A 22,284-nucleotide genomic window follows, 5' to 3' on the forward strand; every position below is an offset into this window, starting at 1 on the left:
CCAAACTGGCCTGATCTCTTTGGACAGCTCTGATCAAAAGACGTCATCCGACCTACTCGACTGGGCCTCGCCAGGGAAGTTAGCAAGGGGGAATGTTTGTGTGTGTGTGTGTGTATTTGGGAGTAAATCACACAGCGGTCTGGGTGTAAATAAAACGACGGGATCACTTTAAGGTCCCGTCAGGTAGGCAGGAGGCGATTATGATAACGCCCGCTCTGCTCCAATGCAAACGGACACACTTAAATCCACCGGGCCAGAGTGTAATATACATGATATAGCTCTTTTTCTGTCTCTTCCTGCCTGCTTCTCTCTCTCTCTATGTGTGTGTGTGTATCTGTCTTCTTTCTTATCTTTTTTTTTCTTCTTCTCATTCCATCTCTTGTGCAACAAACAACGCTTCGTTTTGTGGGATAACGACTGGTGCCGGCCCGAGGTGCATCTGCTGAGAACAGATTGAAAACAAGAGTCCCTCGAAGGCAGATATCAGGCCTTTTAGAAAGAAAAACGTTTAAAAATAAAATTAGCAAACGCCTGTGCCAAGTCATCGTAGCTGCTCTCACTGACAACGTCCTGCATCTGAAAAATGAAATGCTTCTTCTCCGTAAAGAAATGGAGAGAATCCCACACCCCCCAAAAAAAAGAAAAAGAAGAGAAATGGATTCGTAAAAAACAAACAAAAACGCAGATGTTTTTCCTTCCAAATGAAGCGGCGTCGGAGCTCCGTCCGAGCAATAAAAGGTGTAAAATGCGAGGGGGTTTTTAGAGCAAAGAGAAACGGCAGGCAATAAAGCTGGAAAACAGCACTGCTCCGAGGCAATTTAGACTGCAAAACACAAACCATTAAGTTTGTGCATTATCTTTTAATTTAATCTTGAATGATTTATAATCCATCACGCAAGGCTTCAACCATATCCAATTATTCTCTGCTGCTTGATTGACAACAAAGGTGATTTATTAAGCTAATAAAAGCTGATGGGCTCTCCACTATGCTCTGAAAATAGCCAGCCGGACCGAGAGCTCAAAGACACATTGCCCACAAACACACACACGCACACAAACACGCACGCACACCTCCTGAGAGGTAACGGATCAATACTCTGTGTGTGTGTGCGTGTGTGTGTGTGTGTGTGTGTGTGTGTGTGTGCACAGTTTGAAGTGTACGTTTGAAGTTGTGTGTGTATGGGGTTTAAAGTGTGCACGGGAAGCCTTTGAACAATCACATAAGTATCTCTTTACTTAAAAGAGGAATCGGTCTCCATCTGTTCCTGCCGCTCTCGCTGTGCCAGAAACGTTGGAAATCAAAATGTCAGGCTTAGTGACGAGCAATGTTTTTTTTCTCCCCCCACCACCCCACCCCCGCCCCCAATGCAAGGCCGAGTGATTATATTAGGCTTTAATTCCTCCATCCACGGCGTATATGTCATCTTAGCCTCCGCTTTATCTGCTAATGTTACGCTCAATCACTTGATATTAATGGAAAAACAGAGAGCCAGGGGGGCCCACGTAATGGTGGAGGGTGATGGTTAGTGTGTGTGTGTGTGTGTGTGTGGGGGGGGGGGGGGGGGGGGTGGGGGGGGGGGGTGTCTTTGTTGATGAGTGGCGGTGGGGTGGTGAGGAGGGAGTTAACGGTCCCGAGTTCAAATGCATATCAATGTAGGAGACTGCCGTTAAGAAATATTAGCATGTTTACAGCACCATGTATGAGGCTCATTTAATGAGGCTCACATGTTTTAATGTGGCTACACACACACACACACACACACACACACACGCACACTGCCTGTTTTCCTTTTTTACAGCAATGCAGGTATCGTTGTCATTCACGCTGATGTGTTTCACAATGTGGCCCCTTGTGAAGTCAGGTTTTTGAGGGTGACTTTTTCAAATTACTGCTGCAATTCTACACTTATTAGAAACAAATGTTCTCGGGAGGAGGAGAGGAGGTCGAAGGAAAGGAAGTTGGCCTCACCTACTTGGAGTTAAGATGAAGTCAGGATAAGAGTTAAGGGTAAAAGCGTGCACGAGTTTTTGCTCAAAACATTTAAATAAATGAACCACCCGAATCAACAGAATGGGTTTCAGTGTTGACTTTAAGTCGACAATGAATTGTGATGTCATGATACCAGAAATTGTCAAAACCAGTGCAATTCAATGATTCTCGATATCCAATTTGATACGGCTGAAAAGAAATCCCGTGTTCTTCAACTCCTTAATAACTATTTGCACATTTCCTAAGAAAATCATTTGAACACAACACAACGAGGATATCATTGACACTGTTTTAACCAAAATAGAGCTTGAACGCACCGTAGTGTAACTCAATGCAACCTCCGTTAACCCCGGCTACTGGCGCACACAAAGATGGCTGACGTGCACTGTGGGCCGACGCCACGCGTGACGATTGGATGACGCTAGTGTCATGTGATCGAATGGCAGCGCTTCAGCAGTTCGATTGAATGGTGCACATTGTTCTGTGATTTCGATCGCAAGGTATTTGGAGGTATTACGCAATGCACCTTTTTAAGCCAGGTTACGTGTGCAGGAGGAAGAGTTTGAAGTGAAAGAACCAATAAGCAGCTAAAAGCACCTCGACGAGACCCAGACAGAGAGTTCTGTTCCAGGAAGAGCAGCAGCTTACAATCATTTCTTTTCTTTTTTTAAACCTGATCAATATGTGTAATTATGGAGACCAGCAGAGATGGAGAAAACAGCCGCGTGGCTCCATCACTTCACCAACCAGCAGTCGTTATTTTATTTTTTCTTTCTAAAAAATCTCCCATGGAACTTTGCCGCTATTTATTCCTGTTCCAGTGTCTGTTTTTGTCTTCTGCTTTGGCAATAAACACTGGAGCATGTCGTGCCAATGAAACAGAACATGAATTACAAAGAGAGAGAGAGAGAGAGAGCAGCATACTAGAAGGAAACAAAGTAAGCAATAATTAAGTCACCGCCGGCCCACTGTGTGTTTCTACGACGACGAGTCAGCATTTCAGCCAAGCTTCAAACCCCGAGGCCCAGCTTTGCATTCAAATATCAGAGGGTTTCCTAAAATGTCCTTTTGATATTGTTCCATAAAAGAAAAACTGTACGTTTGTATCTGATGTTCATGCTGCAGCTCGGGGACCTCGTGCATGTCGCTCTCCATCAAAAGCTTGCTAATCTGTTCATCTGATTTTTTTTTTTTTCTTTCTCTTCCCGCGGCTTTGATTTGTAGTAAGCGTGTTGTTAACGCACGCCGTGGTCACCTGATGGATCTCCGGCCCTTGCACGTCCATCAGCACCTCTCCTCTTGGCCACGGGGATCAGTGTGTGTTGGGGTGTGCAGGTTTGTCAGGGGAAAAGGGGGGCGGGGGTTTCAGTTTCAAAGCACTGGATTTGTGTCTGCGACTGTGTATGTGTGTGTGTGTGTGTGTGTGTGTGTGTTTCCAGCAGGGGCGGGTAAATACACAGGTAGCGATGATCTGTGTCAGGATGGAGGCTGCCATTTTTAATCATTTAATTAACCCTGAAGACTCGCAAGAAACAGAAGAAAGGTCTTTAATGTCGCACGCGCGGTGCCTAAATGGCGTCAGTGAGGTGTGTGTGTATCTGTGTGTGTGTGTGTGTGTATGTGTGTGCGTGTGTATGTTTTTCGGTGTATGAAAGAGCCCGAAGGCATGCCACCCAGGCTACAGGCAGAGCAAGAAGGCAACCAAGCCTTAAAGGGGAGGCGTATAAATGCACATGCAAACACACACACACACACACACACACACACACACACACACACACGTACGTACATACATGCAGAGGAAATGAATGAGCTGAAGACAAATTTGTGAGAGTATAATGTTTCTTGTATGAAAAAGGTTTTCCAACAATAATGTGTTGCAGCATAAAGAATAACATGAGGTTCCTATTGCATATACTGTATGATGCACTGCCTTCAGCATCCTGCCGGGGGCGACAGCAGCAATTTACAATCTAACTGTCTCATTATTGTGAGAAGCTAGCTGCTCAAAACACGTGCTACATGACCTTAATTAAACATGTCCAATATCAGCGTGTTCATAAACATAGTGGCCCAAAGTGCTACGGTCACTGAGTGAAATCCTTTTAAATTTAAATGAATAAAAATGAATTAAGTAACACAATTCATACTGATCAAAACTGTTTTATTAAGTTTCAGTATTCACATATTTGGTTTGTCAAAAATCTCCTATCTAATGTAATAAACATGAATAAGCACACTTTAAGAGTAAAAGAGCACACCGACACACGCACACACACACGCACGGTCACACTACTTTGACGCGTTCCCAAAAAAAACCCGCTGTTTGTTAAAAATCTGTTCATATTCATCTCTATGTACAAATCTACATTGAACTTGTGCGTGTCTGTTTAATCACAGACGCCAAAAACCCACGACCACATTGCTCTTTTGACAGAGCACCCCTCCCCCCCAACACACACCGCCCCCTTATCTCATGGTGTTTCACTAAAAATAGTATAAAGAGTATAGGAGCTTCATCCAGGCTTGATCACATTATCTGTGTGAGAGAGAAGAAGAAATAAAAGAATCCTGCACCACACAAAGCTACATTTGTACCGATCACCCTGGGCACTGAGGACAAAAACAATGGGACGCATTTATCTGGGCGAGATACTGACAAATCTGACCGGACAGCTTTTTAAAAATGCGCGAGCACCAAAAAGGAGAGAATTTCAGTCTCCTTTTGAAAGCGATCGAGCTGAGGGGGATGTGACGGAATTGCATAATTCATTTTTGTGCTGGATTTCTTAGCATCTGATGTTGCGGGATGTTAATGAATGAGACGTCTCATTCCAAACGCTGCATTTGATTTGGTGGTGAAGTCATAATACGAAATAACAGAAACACATAGCTTCTATCTTTTCAGAGTGCTACGAGTATTTTTTTAATTTAATGCTTTGTGCACCGCCAAACAAAACCATCTCATAGTCAATGCTCATTAATTTGAATGTACAAATATTGACATCCCCTTGTTCGCGGTGCTCCACAACATTTTCACGGGGAGTTTAAATTTGAGTCCAGGAATCATTTTTGGGGATAATATTTCTCTTTCCAAATGATGGATATCACATCTTGGCTTTCATTGCGGAGCGACGCGGCCTCAGCTTCCCCATGGCGGGAGTCGCATTGGACGAAGCCGTCGGCCTCGATCGGCGGGATGTTTTGTCCTGCTGAGATGTGCTCCGGTTGCTTTGGCCCGACGCCATGTGGCCATCTGACGGGATCAGACGAGTGAAATGAAGCCCGTCTGACATCAGGGAGTTATTTAAACACGCGCTGTTGTTGAAACCATGACTGATGTGTGACGTTCAGGAATGCTCAACACCGTTTGGGGTTCCCAAGAACCCGGATAATATATCAGATGGGGTCAGACCTCTCAAGGAGCTCGGTGTTTCTTGGATTAGGGCAGGCACGTCAGAGGGAAAGTAAGACGTGGCTGTGAATGCATTCTATTTCCAGGAGCTTCAGGTGTGTATGTAGATTCCACTCGTACAGTAGCAGCCAAGGCTGTGCATGGGGAGGTGTTTAATGCCCGAGCTTATCATGGTCAATGAATCAATCGCAGCATGTTAACCAATCAAGTGTCTATTGACTGGGTTATAAGTGCTAATGAAAGCCCCCCCCCCACCCACCAACCACCAACTGTGGATCACTCGTGATTCTGCATGCCGACGTGCCTTTAAATAGCCGGTGTTCTTTCATTTAGTTCAATCGAGACAGAGGCTTTCATTTACGTCGCCGGATTCTGCGATGTTTACGAGATGGGATGTGTGTGTGTGTGTGTGTGTATGTGTGAGAGAGAGAGAGGGTTCAGTGAGACTGGATATAACCTGGGGCTAGGCTCGAGGCTAAATCATTCCTGGAAGAGTGGCAGAAAAGGTAGAAAGCCAAAAAACAAAAAGAAAGAATAAACGTTAAATGCTGACTGCTGCTGTGTCTGCTGCTTCCATCTCTGCTGCTCTCCCCCTCCGGTCTGTGTGTTTCTATCGCTACATGTCTCCCTTACCCTCGCTCCCTCTCCACCATTCCTAACTATCTGGGTAAGTATCCGTCCACTTGTCGAGTCTTCCTGTCAAAGTCCTCTATCTGTACCACAGTCCCTCTTTTGAAACGCTAGTTTTCAGATAAAGAAATTTATGAAACCCTTTATATATAGCAGGGCATGTAGATAATTTAAAATAACATATACATGTAGATGTAGTAAATAGATAATTGAGGTATTTACCAGTAAATAGGGCGCAGTAAAGATGAAAACAATAGTATACTGGTGTTTTTTTTCCTGGATAGCAAAGGCATGACCCCGCCCCCCTACTCTGCCTCTAGCCTCTAATTGGCTTACCCTCACTACCCAATCTCACCAAAACCTAACCAACCCAACCAACAAAGGCGACGTGTAATGAGAGCCACAGAAGGGCGGGTCATGACGTCGCCGTCTGAGGAAAAGAAAAGGAAATGGCCTACTGCTCTTCCTGATTCACTTCTTCAAGAGAAGCTCTAAAACTGATTAGCTAGGATGCGTTCCTTCATTCCGTTTTCGCCTCCCCGTCACCTTCTTGTAAGTGGTCCTGTCTCAGGCCACAGAGACTTACTTTTAACATGACATTTCACAGCAGCACATTTCTTGGCCATTCGACAGATGATTCTGGCCCTGGGAGACACTTTTACATTATTGAGGGCATTATTGTATTTCATGCTTCCACGGCAGTAACATCAACCAGCAGAACACTTTAAATCCTGATGAACTCCAGCACTAAAGAGGGACAGCTAGAAACGAGCTAGCCTAGCAGCATTAAGGCTACAAACATGCCCTGACTCTCTTAAAGTGTGACACTCTCAATGTGACACGCTGTGACGTTCTCTGTGTGGGAACAACACCTTCTTTCATATGCCATTCAAAGTAATACACATTTTAAAATGGTTACACACATTGGTGATTTTGGGTGAATCACACCTTTTGATTTCCTTCTGGATTTGTTTTTTTTACAAGAATTACAGATCTGTTACAAATCCATTATGTTTTCATAAATATGTCATTCATATGTTGCCCATTCTACAGGTAAGCAGTAATAACCTGATCACTGGGAAGTGCACTCAAAGTATTTAATCAAGGACAGCATTTCCTGTTTCAAGCTAATGTCTTCTAATTCAGAAAAAAATATATTATAAAACTACTAATGCGGCCAGACCATCTCACGCCCTAAAATGAACCCGGTGCCAATACAAGACGGTGTTCTGTCTCTCCATCTGTGTATTTCTTTCCCACGCTGCTGTTATGTCTCAAGGCCCGGCTTGTTGTGTGTACTGAGCCTTTGGTTCCGCCAGTGTGATAACTCAGTACAAACTCCAGATAACGTGATGGTGGTGAGAAAATGAGGGCCGTCAAAATACTGGAGGGTGGGGGGGAACCGGCTCGGGGGATCAAAGATGTGACACAGAGGAGAAAAGGAATCTTCAGCTTTGATGGAAATGCACATATGAAGGCTAAGATGAGCGCTTGTGCAAAAGTGTACGCATGAAAGGCCAACACACCATCTCGCACGCCGGAAACATGTGCGGACAGATTGATGATCTTTGAATGTTTCCCATTGCTGTGGGATTCGGGGGTGTATCGTTACGTGACCGAACGCCGGTCGCCTGAGTAAAAGTCCCGTGTGTGTTGGACCTTTTCAGCTCCACTCCTTCTCGCCCTTAAAGGATTTCATCCCTATGAACTCTATGTTTGTTTTCTATGAGCGTCCACCAGAGTCCAGGGAGTCTCAACACATGGAAACCAGAGAGCATTTAGCACTTCCAGGTTCCTTCGTCTCGAAGTCATTGGTCTTTTGAAAAGCTCAAGACGAAACAAAGTTGGTTCAAGAATAAAAAAAGAGAGAAATCTTTGAGTGAGAAGTTTGTTTTCACTGCCAATATGTTGCCCGATGAGTTTCGACGCCGTTCGGTCAAAGCATACATAAAACTGTCCCAAAAAAAGAATAAAAATGCATAATATTTGTAACATTGACAGTTGGTTATGCATCCACATTATGTTTCAAGACCTCTTACATTCCCTCTGCCAGGCCTTTTCACTGAAATCATTTCTTTTCCAGCCCCTCTCCTCCTAATTAAATGGAGTAGAGCCGCTGACTAACAGGAGAGCCTGTTTTATCAGCACTTACTCATTCCACTCCTCCACTGGTGTTGGAGGGAGGGAGGTGGAATCTCAAAGAACCATTTGAGCATGATACTGCAAAGAAAAGAGTCCTCTTCCTCTCACCTTTTTTATTTTGTTCTGTTTTTCCCTCCCCCCCTCCATTCCTGGGCAAACCCAGGACCAAGTACCAGCAAGGGTCATATCTTTTTAATTATCTTTCCCGCCTTTGATTAATTATTCGGCGTGACAACGGCGCATTGGTAATGCTTTTCACCTGCCGCCGCTGACTGACGGCCCCTCTGTTGAACTCAAAAGCAAACAGCTGCTGCCGTGATCGCCTAGCAACCGGCCGGTGATGGATGAGTACGAGAGATGGATGGCCACAATAAATCACCACGTCTGCCTTGGCGCTATAGAAACCTGGGAGGAGTGAGAGGGGAGGGAAGGAGGGAGCATACCAGAAAGCCTCTAAATGTAACTGTTTTTATTTAAAACGGTTACGGGGACGGGTGGAGTTTTGAGAAGGAGCCATGGAGTCTGCCGTCGTTCCCTCATCCTTCCCTTTTGTGTCTCTACTTTTATATCCCCTCTAGTTTTAGATTCATGGACAATCATTTACAAAAGCAGAACTGAAAAAAATAAGAACTGAAAAAAAAGAAGCAGTTTACTACTACATGTGCATGCAGGGTTAACAAGGAGTGTCCGTATGAACTGGGTTCTTCTCTTGTCAGGGATGAGAAAAAAAACACTGGATCTGCTATTAACAATACAGTATGTGTGCAGTGAGGCCTTTATGGTCGGAATTCCTTCTGTCTAATTGTATGCCAATGTTAGCATGCTGGCTACATTGCTGCCTCGTGTGCACTAGTAGACAAATACCAATGAAAATCCATGATTCTTGATAACCAATTCGATACCACGGTCTCAAATTAATTAAAAACAATAAATACTAGGACCGTTTGCATAGTTTGCACGGTAGATTTTGAATCCCCGACCAAATTATAAGATAACATGTAAATACGCCATGATATGATGTCATAATTTACCTAGGGACAATCCTCTATTTGACTGGCTATAGTTTTAACGCATCATTATACAGCTAACATTAACTAGCTCTCCTCTTGCCGATTTAAACACTGGCTTGTTGTTCAAAATGAGGCACCATCCCCTCGGTAACGGGTGCCTCATCGATCAATCACACTGTTCATCCAAACAAACATACAGGGCGATGCAGTGATTATCAAAGTCAGCCATTTTGGAATCAAGAGAATCAATATTTGATATATACCTATTTGTGTTTCTATGCAAGATGAAAATGTTCTTGCCTCCTTTAGACTAAAAAACAAAGGGACGATGACCGCCTGAAGACACTGATCTCGACGTGTCGAAGGCCTCATCTAATTCCTTTAAGCCATCGGAATATTATCGTGCATTGCCTCGAGAGAGGACGGACAAAAGAGAGGTTTGTAAACATCCACCGTCAACTCTAACCTTTTGACCTTTCGGGAGCCTTCAACCTTTAATCCCTCTCCTTTGTGTGTTCCTTGCCGGACAGTTTTGGTCACTCCTTCGCCGTTATTCGTCTGTCCCGCCCTTCATTGAGACCACAAATGTCTCCTCCTCCTCCTCCTCCCCCTTACCCCCCCCCCACACCATCTCCTTCAACTCCCATGTCCTCACACACACACACACACACACACACACACACACACACACACACACACACACACACACACACACACAACCACAACCACACTCAGAGCTCTAGCTCGGGTTACAGCTCTGTAGCGATCCAGTCTAAATAATATAGCAGTGATGAATGGCAGGGCCAGATTCATATCCATCAACGGGCTCTTTTCTTTTTTTAAGGAGCATCCGTCTTCTATAAGGCCTCCCTTTGAAATCAGGGGCAAGTGAAGAGCGAGAGAGAAAGACTGCACAGCTCAAACCCGTGGGAGAACCGGTGTGTGTTGGACACTGTGACTGATACACGCCTGCAAGCAACCCCCAAGACACTCGGGCTCGGGAGAGAGAGAGAGAGACATACACGGATTGTTATTGACAAGGCAAACAGCAAACAAGTTCCTTCGCGAGGAGATTAATGGAGCCATGATTCACGATCTATACTTATTTATGATGTGAGATGTGAGTAATTGCGTGTAAAATGCTGTTTAAAGTCGGCGTATCAATATCGCAAGCGGACACTGTTTTCTCTCCCGATGGCCCTGGAGGGGACGCGGAAAGTAGCCGGAGGCCGAAACATTCATGGAGCGAGTGCGGCCTGATTTTCTCCCTTGGCTACTCCCGCCAAACTTCTCACACACTCACTCACTCATTCAACACCAGTAATCCCCTCCATCTTTCCGTCTGTTTCTCTCTGGCTCTTCACCCCGTCCTCCCTTCTTCCCTTCCTCCCTTCCTCACTCGCCCCGGAGGCACACGGAAAGACTGTCCTACACACTGAAACACGTACACGTGTGCTTGTAAACACACACACACACACACACACACATTTGCGCACGCACCGCAACACGCTCTCCCGCACACACACACACACACACATGCGAGGGCCCTGGCAAGGCCCCGTTTGATAAATGACACACGTCATTGTGTCAGGAGAGAAGGGTGGGTCTGTGATGTATGGCGTGGACGATGAGATGGGGGAAATCGACTGTTTGGCTGCGAGACGGCGCTCGTCTGCTCGCCGCTACCCCCCCCCCCCCCACACACACACACACACCCCCCCTCTCCCGGTTACTGGAAAACCTTCCGGAAAAAAAAAAAGCCACGCAGCAAATGCGTGAACGTGTTAACTCGCAAACACAAATCGATTCCGTCCTGCTTTTCCTTTTTTTTTTTTTTTTTGTCTAAGTTTCTCTTTTCTCTTTCTTCACGTGCCACCTTTTTTTTTTTCTTCTTCTTTTGCGTTCCCTGGCTGAGTTACAGAGAGAGGGAGAGTTCATCGAGGAAACAGAGAAGAAAAGGAGAGAGAATCGGCTGCTGGATCCGGGAAGGAGGGCGGCGGGGGAGAGAGGAGGGAGGAAACAGAGAAGAGGGAGGGAGGGAGAGAGAGAGAGAGAGGAGGGCCACAACGATATTAATCACAGTCCCGTTTGCAACAGAGATACCAGCATTTCAAATAAAACAGCCAAAGCTAGACAAATAGCCTTAACATGGAGCTGTAACCTGAGCACCCTCCAGCAGCACCCAAAACTCCTCATAAAGTGGAGAAACACAGAGGAGGCTTCTGCTCTGTGTTTCTTTTCCTCCCCCCCCCCCCCACGCCCCCTTTTTTTTTCTCCCCTCATCGACTATCTCTCTCCTGCCTCTTTTCTCTCTTTGTCGCTAGCAGGCGAGGTGGCTGACATCTGCAGAGTGCATTTAAAGAGGAAAAGAAATGTGTCAGAGGAGTGTGATGCACTCTTTTGCACGCATGCACAGACACACACACACACACACACACACACACACACACACACACACACACACACTTGCACACCCGCGCACGGGGGCCCCCCCCTCGCTCGGTTTCATTAGCTCACTGGCAGGGTGGCACTTCTCAAGCTCATTACTGAGGAAGGATTTATGGCGCGGCAGCCAGTGGCGGAGAAAAGGCATCTGTCAATAATTGCAGGGAGCAGCAACTCCCATCTCCACCAGCTTTGAAATCTCATTAGGTATGCAGTTATCAGGCATAAAGATCAAAAACATTACTCAGCTCCGACAGAAACCGACCAAGAAACATTAATTAGCAACAGGCCCTCGCAGTATAAAATAAAACAGCCTTCCTCCTTCCTCCTCTCATCTCTCTTTTTTCTTCTTCTTCTTTTCGACCGCCTTTCTCTCGCTCTCTCTTTCTCTCTCTCTCACCTGCCTCCTCCCCGGTTTTTGCACGCACGCGTTTTTTTTCCCACCGTGCCCCTCGTACGACCACGAACGACGCCTTCGCCGGGTTAAACGCACACGTGCGATGACGTCGAGGGCGGTGTTAATTCCCCACGTCTGTAACGGATCGGAACACGGAGCGAGAAGGAGGAATCTGGAGGGCCGAAGGCATGTTGGATCGTCATCTGGCAGTGAATGAGTGGTGACTCTGCAGCAGCCGTGTGTGTGTGTGTGTGTGTGTGTGTGTGTGAGTGAGGAGAGAAGAGGAAGGCGCTGTCAGCCTGAGAAGGATGTCAGCCCGGGCTGGCCCTGATTACCGGGGCCTCAGACGGGGTCCTCACTGGCTCCCCTGCCTTTCATCACAGCCACCGTCACACACACACATGCACACACACACACACACACACACACACGCACACACACACGCACGAGACTGATGGCTGCCAGTCTCGCCTATAGGTTCAGCCAAAGCCTCCGTGGGAAAAGGGAAGCGAGGGGGCTCTGATTGTGCAAGCGTGCGCTCAAACACACACACACACACACATACACATACACACACACACTTTGCAACATAAAGGCGACCCCCACTGAGGGTAAGAAGAAACCCAGACCTGGAGCTGAGCCCAGATGACACTCAAAAGATGCACACACACACACACACACATTACATGCTGTCGCCTGGACATGACTGAGAGTATCACAGGCTATACATGCGATAGAAATAACCATAAACAGGAGGTTGTCTTGCAGGAGACAGAGGCGACTACGACCGACGGGTTTTTTCTCGAAAGAAAAAAGAAGAAGAAGAAGAAGATTGAAACCAAAGGGGTCAGCATTTGATGATGAGTGTAACTCGGGCAGACCACCACACTGACATGTTCTTTACCATAACACGGCAGGTCTGGTCTCGAGCTTCCTATAGGATCACAGTGAATGCACATATATCTGCTTTGTGTCAGCACAGGATGTGTGTGTGTGTGTGTGTGTGGAGATCACTCCATTTCCTGTTTTAGCCTCTTTATTTTTCCCAGGGTGCCTCGGTGTGGGCCCGTCAGCCAAATGGGACCTCACAGCAAGGGGCTGCTGGTTGGATCCGGCCCAAACCACCTTTGATCTCTATTATTACATGTACGTTTACGAGACTTTTACATGGTTTAATGGGAAGAAACAAAGACCGTGAATATTATTCTGACACAAAACACAAAAGACATTTTGACCCTCATTCTGTATTCAAACCGCGTATAGATATCCACTTCCCGAAAACGTTTGTATATGTTTAATACATTTTCCATTTTTGTATACAAAAAGAAGCCCAGCCCAACTACACATGGGGCAAATATATGTATTATCTCTACAACATTTATTTATTTCTTATAATTGACCTATTTTTCCTATTCTTGTTTTCACTCTTATTCCAGTTATGATTCTTTATTGCTGAGCCTGTTTCAGTGCGCTGACGTGCATTTCATGTGAATTTCCACGCGTTTGCTTTGCGTGAGGCATTTGCAGCTTTAATTTGCAGATCAGAGCGCTTAACTCGCAGCTGTTTTAAGATAGTTGCTCTGATTTGTTTTGCTACATTCATAAGGACGTTATTAGGAATAATAAAAGAAACATGTCCCGCAGAGACACAAAGTATTTGTCTCTCCCTCCCCTTGTTGTTGGAAATATCATAGGAATTAAATGTATTATTTGATCTTCTTTTGTGGAACCGTGCTCAGACTAATGTTCAGTTGCAGAAAAAAAACAAATGCCAATCCTGAAGCATCTTTGAGTGAATGTAACTGCCCCGTGCGCTGCAACCTCTCGTGCACTCGTTGTACCCGCCCCTTGACAGACACAACCCATTGCCCTGTGCTCACACAAAAAAATAATATTTGGGAGGGAGAAGGAGAACAGGGAGGAGATGGGGAGAGAGGGAGAAGAATGGGAGGAGGGGGAGTGGGGGAAGAAAAGAAAAAAAATGAGGAAAGGATGCAGCCTTGTGAGCCAATTTAAGAAATAACTGCTGATGCATCAGCTATTGACTGTTTGAGCGCTCGTGATAACGCTCAAGGCAAAACTGGGAGCGAAATGACAGCATCAACTGCCTGCAATAAAGTGCAGCGCGCCAGACCAAGGGAGCTCTAATTGACAGCTGTCAACCTAATGGGAGCCATGACGGAAGATTCTGGGAGAGGGAGGAAAAGAAACACTGTTTATAAACCATCAGCCACTTATCCTCAAGGAAGGGAAGGGGAATGGGGGGGGGGTCTGTCTCCCCTCCCTCTTCCTCTCCATCTATGATTGTCGTTTGTCTACTCGCTCGTGTTTTCATTGGCTCATGCTTTCATTCGCTCATGCTTTCTCCTGCACATAATCTTTTTTTTTTTTTTTGTTACAATCTCATTACATTTCTGTCTTTCCCCTTTCCTATGATATAATATTTAACTATGCAAGAGTTCTCCCCACTTTATATCTGTTCCCCCTCTCTCGTTTCATTGTGGCAGAGCATCGTTTGGGGGAGCAGGAGCCCTGAAAAAAAGAGAAAGAAAAAGAAAAGCAGAGGAGGGCCAGAACTAATCACAGTGTCAGTTAGCTGCCTGGGAAAGACTCACTCTGCACACAGGAGTGCGGGGGAGCGGGGGCCGAGACTCCGAAGGGTTGGAAACATGGGAGGTTTGAGGCTTCGGGAGGGCAGATTTGGGATTCGGGACGACTTAAACTGGCCGAGTTAGCTCGTTGGCGGTCATAAAACGGTGGCGCTCAACCGGTTTTGCTTTTGATCCCCTTCTCCGAGGCGTGTCTATTAATATGAATTATCTGATCCTCTTTCCTGTCCCGAACAGATCCAACTGGGAAGTTATTTACAAGAGATATTCAAAAATAAATATATATTTTGCTTTGGGTCTCATAGAATAATCTTGCGACCCCCCAAGTCAAGTCAACAAACTATTTGAAAAAAAAAAAATGGTGATTACGACTTTGCCATGGCTAAAATCATGGAAAGTCTGCACAGGTCTCACAGTTCAGGACGGCCGGTGACAATAATATGACGCACATTATTATTATTCACATTTTTTAAATGTCTCAAATCTGAAAGGGATCCAGTAGTTTGAGCAAGTTAGTGTGGAAGTAAACGGAAAACAAAGAAAACTGGAATCGAAAGTCTGGTTCGTTAATTCGGCCTGCAGAGAAACAGATCCCACACGTGACAACACGTCATACTGAACATATAAGGTTACGTTATTGTAACCATATACTTAAAAAGGAAAAAACCTGCCCTGATGTTGTTTCTTCCACGATCTGAAGAGTCAATATCTTCAGACGGAGATGGGAAGCAGCCGAGCACTAAAAGGACCACCACATTCCAGACGCACACAGAGAAAAAAAAACCTTTCAGCGCAGTTATTCAAACATCTTCTTTATTAGAAATCAGAGGACGAGAAACCTTCCGGATATCATCTTTCAGTGAGGAACTTTTTACTAATTCTACTCTTGTGTCATGTGTTTGTCCTTCTGAGGCGAAAAAGCGTTGCAATGTTGAAGAGGGATTGTAAAAAATGCGTCTGCCAAAAATACCATATAATAATACTATTTAATACTCTATACAACAGCTGCCTGAGATGACATTGGAGCTAACAGTGGCTTGAAGCAAAGGGCTGCGTGAACGTCAGTGTCTATAAAAGATTATTTGTCACCCTCTTAATCATGAACGCGATTATCAAGGTATTTTTAACGAGGTTAATGAGCTTCATTACATCGCCGTGTCTCATTATCGATGGACTAAAGGCTCAGGCACAAGGTGCCAGAATATTATTAACATTTGTCTTTTGCAAACAACATCAGCTCTCACGTAACGTGTGTCCTAAAACAGCAAAATGCCCCAACAATGTGTGTGTGTGTGTGTGTGTGTGTGTGTGTGAGTGTGAGTATATTTAAATGGGCCACTGCATCTCGACTTAGATCCACCACGAGTGCAACGTTAACACACATCAAGCATGATTAATATTTCGCTCTCATCTACAATCAATCACGCACACGCGCAAAGAGGCAGAGAAATCCCAGAAATCAGCTGCTTTTCCCTCCTCGGCTGCCATCTATCTCCGGTTGGACAGAACCAGATCTGTCTTGATGTTAATATTTACATAAATCATGCTTAGCCTCTTTGGACACCATGCTGATGATAGGTGTTTCTGGAAAAAAAAGAAGAAATCAACGCTGGGGGGGTTTGAAAAATCCTCCCGCTCTGGGAAAGTGTCATTGAGTAGCTAATAATGACCGGTGTCAACGTCATCAATCTGCAGAAGGGAGCTCGCAGGAGAACAAAACACACACACACACACACACACACAATGCTATGTTAACACCGTGCAGCTGCTACTTACTGCTAAACATCCTTCGTTTCACATAACCCACACAGAAACAATAGATGTGAGGCTGTGGGATTTTTGAAATGTAAAAAAAAAAACTAAAACACACACACAGGTGAAAAAATACACTGGACGTCGAAGCTTCCTGTCCCATAACAATGATCTGTTTGGTCTAGCCTGGCTTTGAAGAGCCCGGAACAAAAAAAGAAGCCCGCCGGTCGCCCCGAGCTTTGTCCTTTTTTTTTTCCTGATCAAATAAACACCCTTTGGTCAGAAAAGAAACGTGGGCTTGCCCCTCAACAATTCCCGCTGCTAATTATAGGAGCGACCGACCCAAACCCCGCTGGACGCTCACGCTCAGACCGCGCCAACACCGTCCCAAAGCCTCCACCTGTGGTGGGGTTTAAAAAAAAAAAGAAAAGAAAAAAGGGAGGGGGGAGAGGCGGGAAGGGGGGAGGGGGGGGCAAATGAGGACAGTGTAAGATCAAGTTGATTACATCCAACCATGGCGCAGACCCTAATTGGCGAGCGTGACAGTGTGCTGAGCTTGTCATCTCCAATCATTAGGCCCGTCAAGAGATCCATCAGATGCTGCGGCTAATTAGGAGAACGCTAATGAAGCTGGCAAAACAACTCCTCTTTTTAGACGGCTGAATGCGCGCCGTCGCCCGGGTTGGAAGTGTGTTTGTGTATGTGTGTGTGTGCACGGAGGTCTGCAGGATGGGAGAGAGAGGGCGATGGTGTGGGATCCCGACACGGTAAGGATGAAGGAAGATGTGTGACGTAGGATGAATGGGTTACTTCTTCTGTGCCCCACACGCTAAGGGTTGGCCCGTGCGCAACGCCATGTTGGAGTGTGCCTAAGCCGGCTAAAACGGCTGAGACCACATGAGAAGCCCCATATAAGCAGATTCAAAGGGAAGGCCGCTCGGTAAACGCTGACCTTTAACCAGATTTACGGGTTTATGTCGTTTTTCGCAAATTTGATGGTTGAGTGAGTCAGCGAAGCCCGGCATGATCTATCTGCCGTCTTGGACAGCTAAGCCCTCGGGGATTGCTTGATTTTTTTCCAGGTGCAGGATAGAGAGACAGAATCAGTGAAAAGAGAAAGAAAGCTGGACAAAAATAAATAATAATAACAAGGTTGGGGTGTGCTCTGCCCCATCCCGAGTTCCTAATCAAGGCCTATCATTTGCCATCCTCCCATAACTCTTGCCATCACTACGGCGCAATCAATTTGTCATCACTCTTTGTGTGCCATGCAGTTCCCTTCAACCTTATAACTTGCAGCTGTGAGCGAGGGAGCGAGTAGGGGATGTGGGGAGGAGAAGGTGGAGGAAGAGGAGGAATGAAGGGTAAAAACAATGTAATACAAATAGGAAGCTGCCAATAGTCTAAACTGAAACTCCTCCTTCGTCTGTTTGTTCTTGTCCGCTCATCAAAGAAAGAAATGCCTCGTTTTCTCTGCCGCATCCCACTGCAGACGCACTCGCTCATTCCGGCTGTATAAAAACAGTCTCGCTTCGCATCAATCCACCCACCCATCCATCCATCTATCCATCCATCCATCCAGCCATCCGTCTAGCTGTCCATCCATCCAGCCGTCCGTCCATCTGTCCACCCATTCCTTTACCCCCCCCCCTCCCATTGTGTCCATTAGGGCTAAAACATTTTTATCAAGTAAGGCCCTGGGCTGAGAATACATAAGACTCTCTCAGTGTGTGTGTGTGTGTGTGTGTGTGTGTGTGTGTGTGTGTGCCAGCCTCTGATTGACCATTAGGGCCATTGATGAATGTGGCTGTCAGAGGGCAGACAATTAAATCAAATATGAAACAAAGTCTCTCTGACGGGCCCTTCTGATGGAGCAAAGCAGTCTTCCGCCTCACGATTAGGCTAATAGTTACATTTTTCATACCACTACGTATGTGTGTGTGAGTGTGTGTGTGCGGCGAGAAGTATTGCATGCTTGTTTATACGCACTATAAAGTCATTGCAGCATGTCCTCCCAGCATGCACCGCTGCACATTTGTAATTACGTGCGCGTGCTGGTTCGGCTGTGGGCGCATTTCAGAGACCGGGTTTGCTTGAGAGCATAAAACAAAAGTTGCGAACAAGAGTGTGCGAAAGGAAGAAAAGAAAGGGCTTACAGTGAGATGTTAAAGGTCGTACATGAATCACTCGTAACTCCCGATAATAAACAGCAATGGTAGTGAAGTGTTTCAGTGCCACGTGCATGTGCCACAACAACGCCACAGTGAAGAATCGAGGTCGGGAAAATGGCAGAAATTCGAGCCGGAACGCAAATTATTGTCGTCGTAAATGATCTGATGAGAACACAGAAACTGTCCCTCCACTTCAATGGGAAACATAACATAAATGCCGAGAGCGGTTCATTATCCTCGTCAAGTCTGAGGAGAGGGGGGGGGGGGGTGAGGGGGCTAAGAAATCAGAGCTAATAAAAGGCTGCGTGTGTGTAGGGCGGGAGGGGGATAGATACACAAAAAGAAACGCAATTAAATGACGGCGTTAATGGCGAGAACTTTGTGAGGGCCAGACGTGACTTCAGCAGGCCCCCTCGGAGGGACAGAGGGGGAGAGGCAGGAGGGAGGGGATCGGTGTGGGGGGGGGGGTGATTTATTGACACTTATCGGGAATGAACAGATCAAAGGCTCGGCCAGATGACAGGCGATCAATCAGGCATCAAATCAAAGATGGCAATTGTCCATTAAAGCTCTCTTCCAGTATGCACTCCCTCCTCCGGGGCTGTGAAATAATCTTTAGACGAGGAGAAAAGTCTTTCTTTTCTTTTCTTTTTTTTTTACCAGAAACTGAGGGGTCGGGGATTAGAGAAAGAAAAAAACAGGCCCGAAAACCCTGATGAGAAAAAACAATGATGGTAAACGGCTAAGAGAGAGGTTGCTATATTCAGAGTAAAAGAACGAGAACAAAAAGCTCCCTGAAGCCCAATGTTGTGAAACCAGAAGACATTCCAAATGGACGTGGAGGACGTGGAGGACGTGGCGGTCGGAGACGGTCGACCACGGAGGACATGAAGGGACGTAAGCGTTGCAGCGATGGAGCGATGCTGATCACGCCAGACAAAACGTGGCTGAAAGAGTCCACTTCCTTGGACTAGAGGTTAATCCGACTGAGAGAATCAGAAGGCACCGGAGGCCTCGGTGACAGTCAGCTGACCCCTACAGGGACTCCACTGAGCCCCCCCCCCCCCCCCAACCACATCCACACACATCCTCCATTCCACAGTCCAAATGTACGTAGTGAAAGAGATCAGGGACGCTGTGAACGATCGAGTTCTCTGAGGCGAAAGGAGAGAGAATGGAGGAGAAGGAAAAGAACGAGAGAAAAAAGAGGCTACTTCACACGCTGACACTCTTTTTCTAGGACGCGTGGAACCGCTCCGCCGAGGCTGACCTGTGACCTCTTTTTGTCAGAGTGCAATAAGATGACTGCTCTAACTACCGGGTGGTGTAAAAACGTCCAAACCCGCTTTTTTCTCTTTTTTTTCTGACACGAGTGATTGAAAAAATATTGAACAATTAGTACAATAACAATTATTCAATTAACGTGAGTGTTATTTTTCCTTCGTGGGTCGGCTTTATCAGGAAATGGCGATAAAAAAAAAAAGCCCATCACAGGTTTCTAAAGCCTCGGTTGTCCAACAGCAGTTTCAAACCCAATCCCGAGACGAGCAGAACACAGTTGCCTTTAAGTGGCTAGATATGTTGGACGTTTGACTCCGAACGATGAGAGATGAATTATATCTTTCTGTTGATGGATTAATCAACTCGTCCACCAAAGGAACGACTTTGTTTACAAACACTTCAAGAAAGAAAACAAATTAAAAAATTTGGAGTTTAGGGTCTTTGGAATTCCAACAAACACTGCTAACTGTGTGAAGAGCAGAGGGATGGGCTTCATATTGCACTTCCACTGATTTTAACAGGAGGAATTATGACAGAGATGACATATGAAGGGGGGGGGGGGGGGTTAGTTGTGTGGGCACTGGAGCTGTGGAAAGTAAATCCAGAGTGCGAGATGTTTAGTTTCCAGTAGCCCGCACAACAGCGAGGGTGAGGGAAATAATAATGAAAAGTAAGTGAATGAGGAAGGAAGGGGGGGTGGAATGGAGGTGAGAGAGGAAGTATGGAGAGAGAGAGAGAGAGAGAGGTACATTGCATTCAAGCCAAAGCCAGTCCGTACCTGATGCGCGCCGAGGCGCCTCCTGCTTCCTCCGCGGCATGTCGGCTTCGGGTGCCCCGGCAGGGAGCACTCTTCTCTGGCCCCGCTGACTCGGTGCTTTGATACGACACCCCCCCCCCCCCCCCGCCACCCCTCCCTGGATGCGCTCTCAGGGCTCCCACATATATCGGGGTGTGGGTGGGTGCGTGTGTAAGCAGGAGCAGGGTGCGCAGTTTGGTGATGAAGAAGAAGGAGGAGATAGAAGGTGAAGACGGCAATAAAAAATGCCAAACAAAAATGAAAAATAAAGAGAGCGGTGCAGATTCAGCGCGACTCCTCCGGCTGGCTGCTCCTCTCCGGCGGGCGGTCGCTCTGTGTGTCGCTCTCTCTCTCTCTGTCTCTCTCTCGCCGCGCTCCACGCTCCGACTCGGAAGGGACGCGGTGGGAGCTGGAACGGAGTGCTGGGAGGAGGTGGTGGTGGTGGTGGTGGTGGTGGTGGTGGTGGTGGGGGGGGGGGGGGGGGGCGGCGGGGGGCTTCTCCGTAGAAAAAAACAAGAACGCGGAGGGTTTTCTTCTTCTTCTCAATCGCCTCGTGTCTCCGTGTGATCCCCTCTCACTTGGCGTCGGAGGCTGCAACAGGCTCGAAGCTTGAAAGGGGGGTTGGGAGGTGGGGGGAGAAAAACCAAATGACCGCGTCAGTCAAAAAAATAATATTTAAAAAGCCCAAAAAAGTCCCCAAAACAGGAGGACAACAACACGTCAAGAGCTGACACAACTGAAGCCCTGCGCCTCCTTCTACGGTTCAACCTCTCCGCCGCTGATCGGCGTCACGTAGCTCTCTCTCTCTCTCTCTCTCTCTCTCTCTCTCTGTCAGTCACTGCCTCGTTCCGTCTCCGTTTATTCCCCCCCCCCCCCCTTACCCCCCATCCCCGCCTCCCTTCTCCCGCACGAGCGGGCTAATCAGAAGCTCTGTGCTTATTATGCTTTTGAAATGCGTCAGTCGTATTGCAGATGGATATATATATATATATATATATATATATATATATATATATATATATATATATATATATATATATATAAAATATTATATACAAATACAATATTATTCACAAGCACGCGGGCATGGCTGACAGCGTGATGTGAACGGAGATGCATACTTACTTTACGGGCTGATCCTCCGCCGCGCTATCCATGAGGTGTTTCCTCTTTTTGGGCTTTATTTATGTGTTCCTCTCCAAGCATCTCACGCGCAAGTCAAAGCCAAGAGGTGCTTGAGCAGCCGAAAACGTGCCTGAAACCGGGTCATATAAAATCCATGCGGCTCTCGCAAGTCCTGTTGGTTGTGAGGAGGGGATATGAAACAAAAATAATAATATTTTTTCTTTCAGTTTGTTATTCTCAGACCGGAGAAAAGAGGAGGAAGAGGAGGAGGAAGAGGAGGAGGAGGTGACGACCGGGTACTGGTCACCCAACACGCGTCCCTGCCTGCCTGGCTGGCTGGCGCGGAGCTACGATATTTCGTAGTTGCTTTGAAAAAAAAAAAAAAATGCAAAAAAAAATTCCGCTGAGGGGCAAGTCACAACGTCGGTGTGTGTGAGTGTGCGCAGAGCGTCGCTGCAGCTGCGCGCGTGCGCGTGTGTGTGTGCCCGAATCGATGAGATACGCGCTTGATTGGGTCTCCC

General features: G+C 46.5%; 1 protein-coding gene across 1 annotated transcript in view; it reads right to left on the reverse strand.

Moving 5' to 3' along the window:
• Positions 1-22,082, reverse strand: part of tshz3b (teashirt zinc finger homeobox 3b) — a 34,856-nt gene extending 12,774 nt beyond the window's left edge. Inside the window, exons 1-2 of the mRNA XM_034529640.1 lie at positions 21,764-22,082; positions 20,621-21,246 (exon numbers count right to left, since the gene is read on the reverse strand). Of these exons, the coding sequence (XP_034385531.1) occupies positions 20,621-20,660 (40 nt within the window). The 5' untranslated portion in view covers positions 20,661-21,246; positions 21,764-22,082. The remainder of the gene's footprint in view (positions 1-20,620; positions 21,247-21,763) is intronic.
• Positions 22,083-22,284: the final 202 nt, after the last annotated feature.

Source organism: Cyclopterus lumpus, chromosome 3 (assembly GCF_009769545.1).
Source record: "Cyclopterus lumpus isolate fCycLum1 chromosome 3, fCycLum1.pri, whole genome shotgun sequence".
NCBI lineage: Eukaryota > Metazoa > Chordata > Actinopteri > Perciformes > Cyclopteridae > Cyclopterus > Cyclopterus lumpus.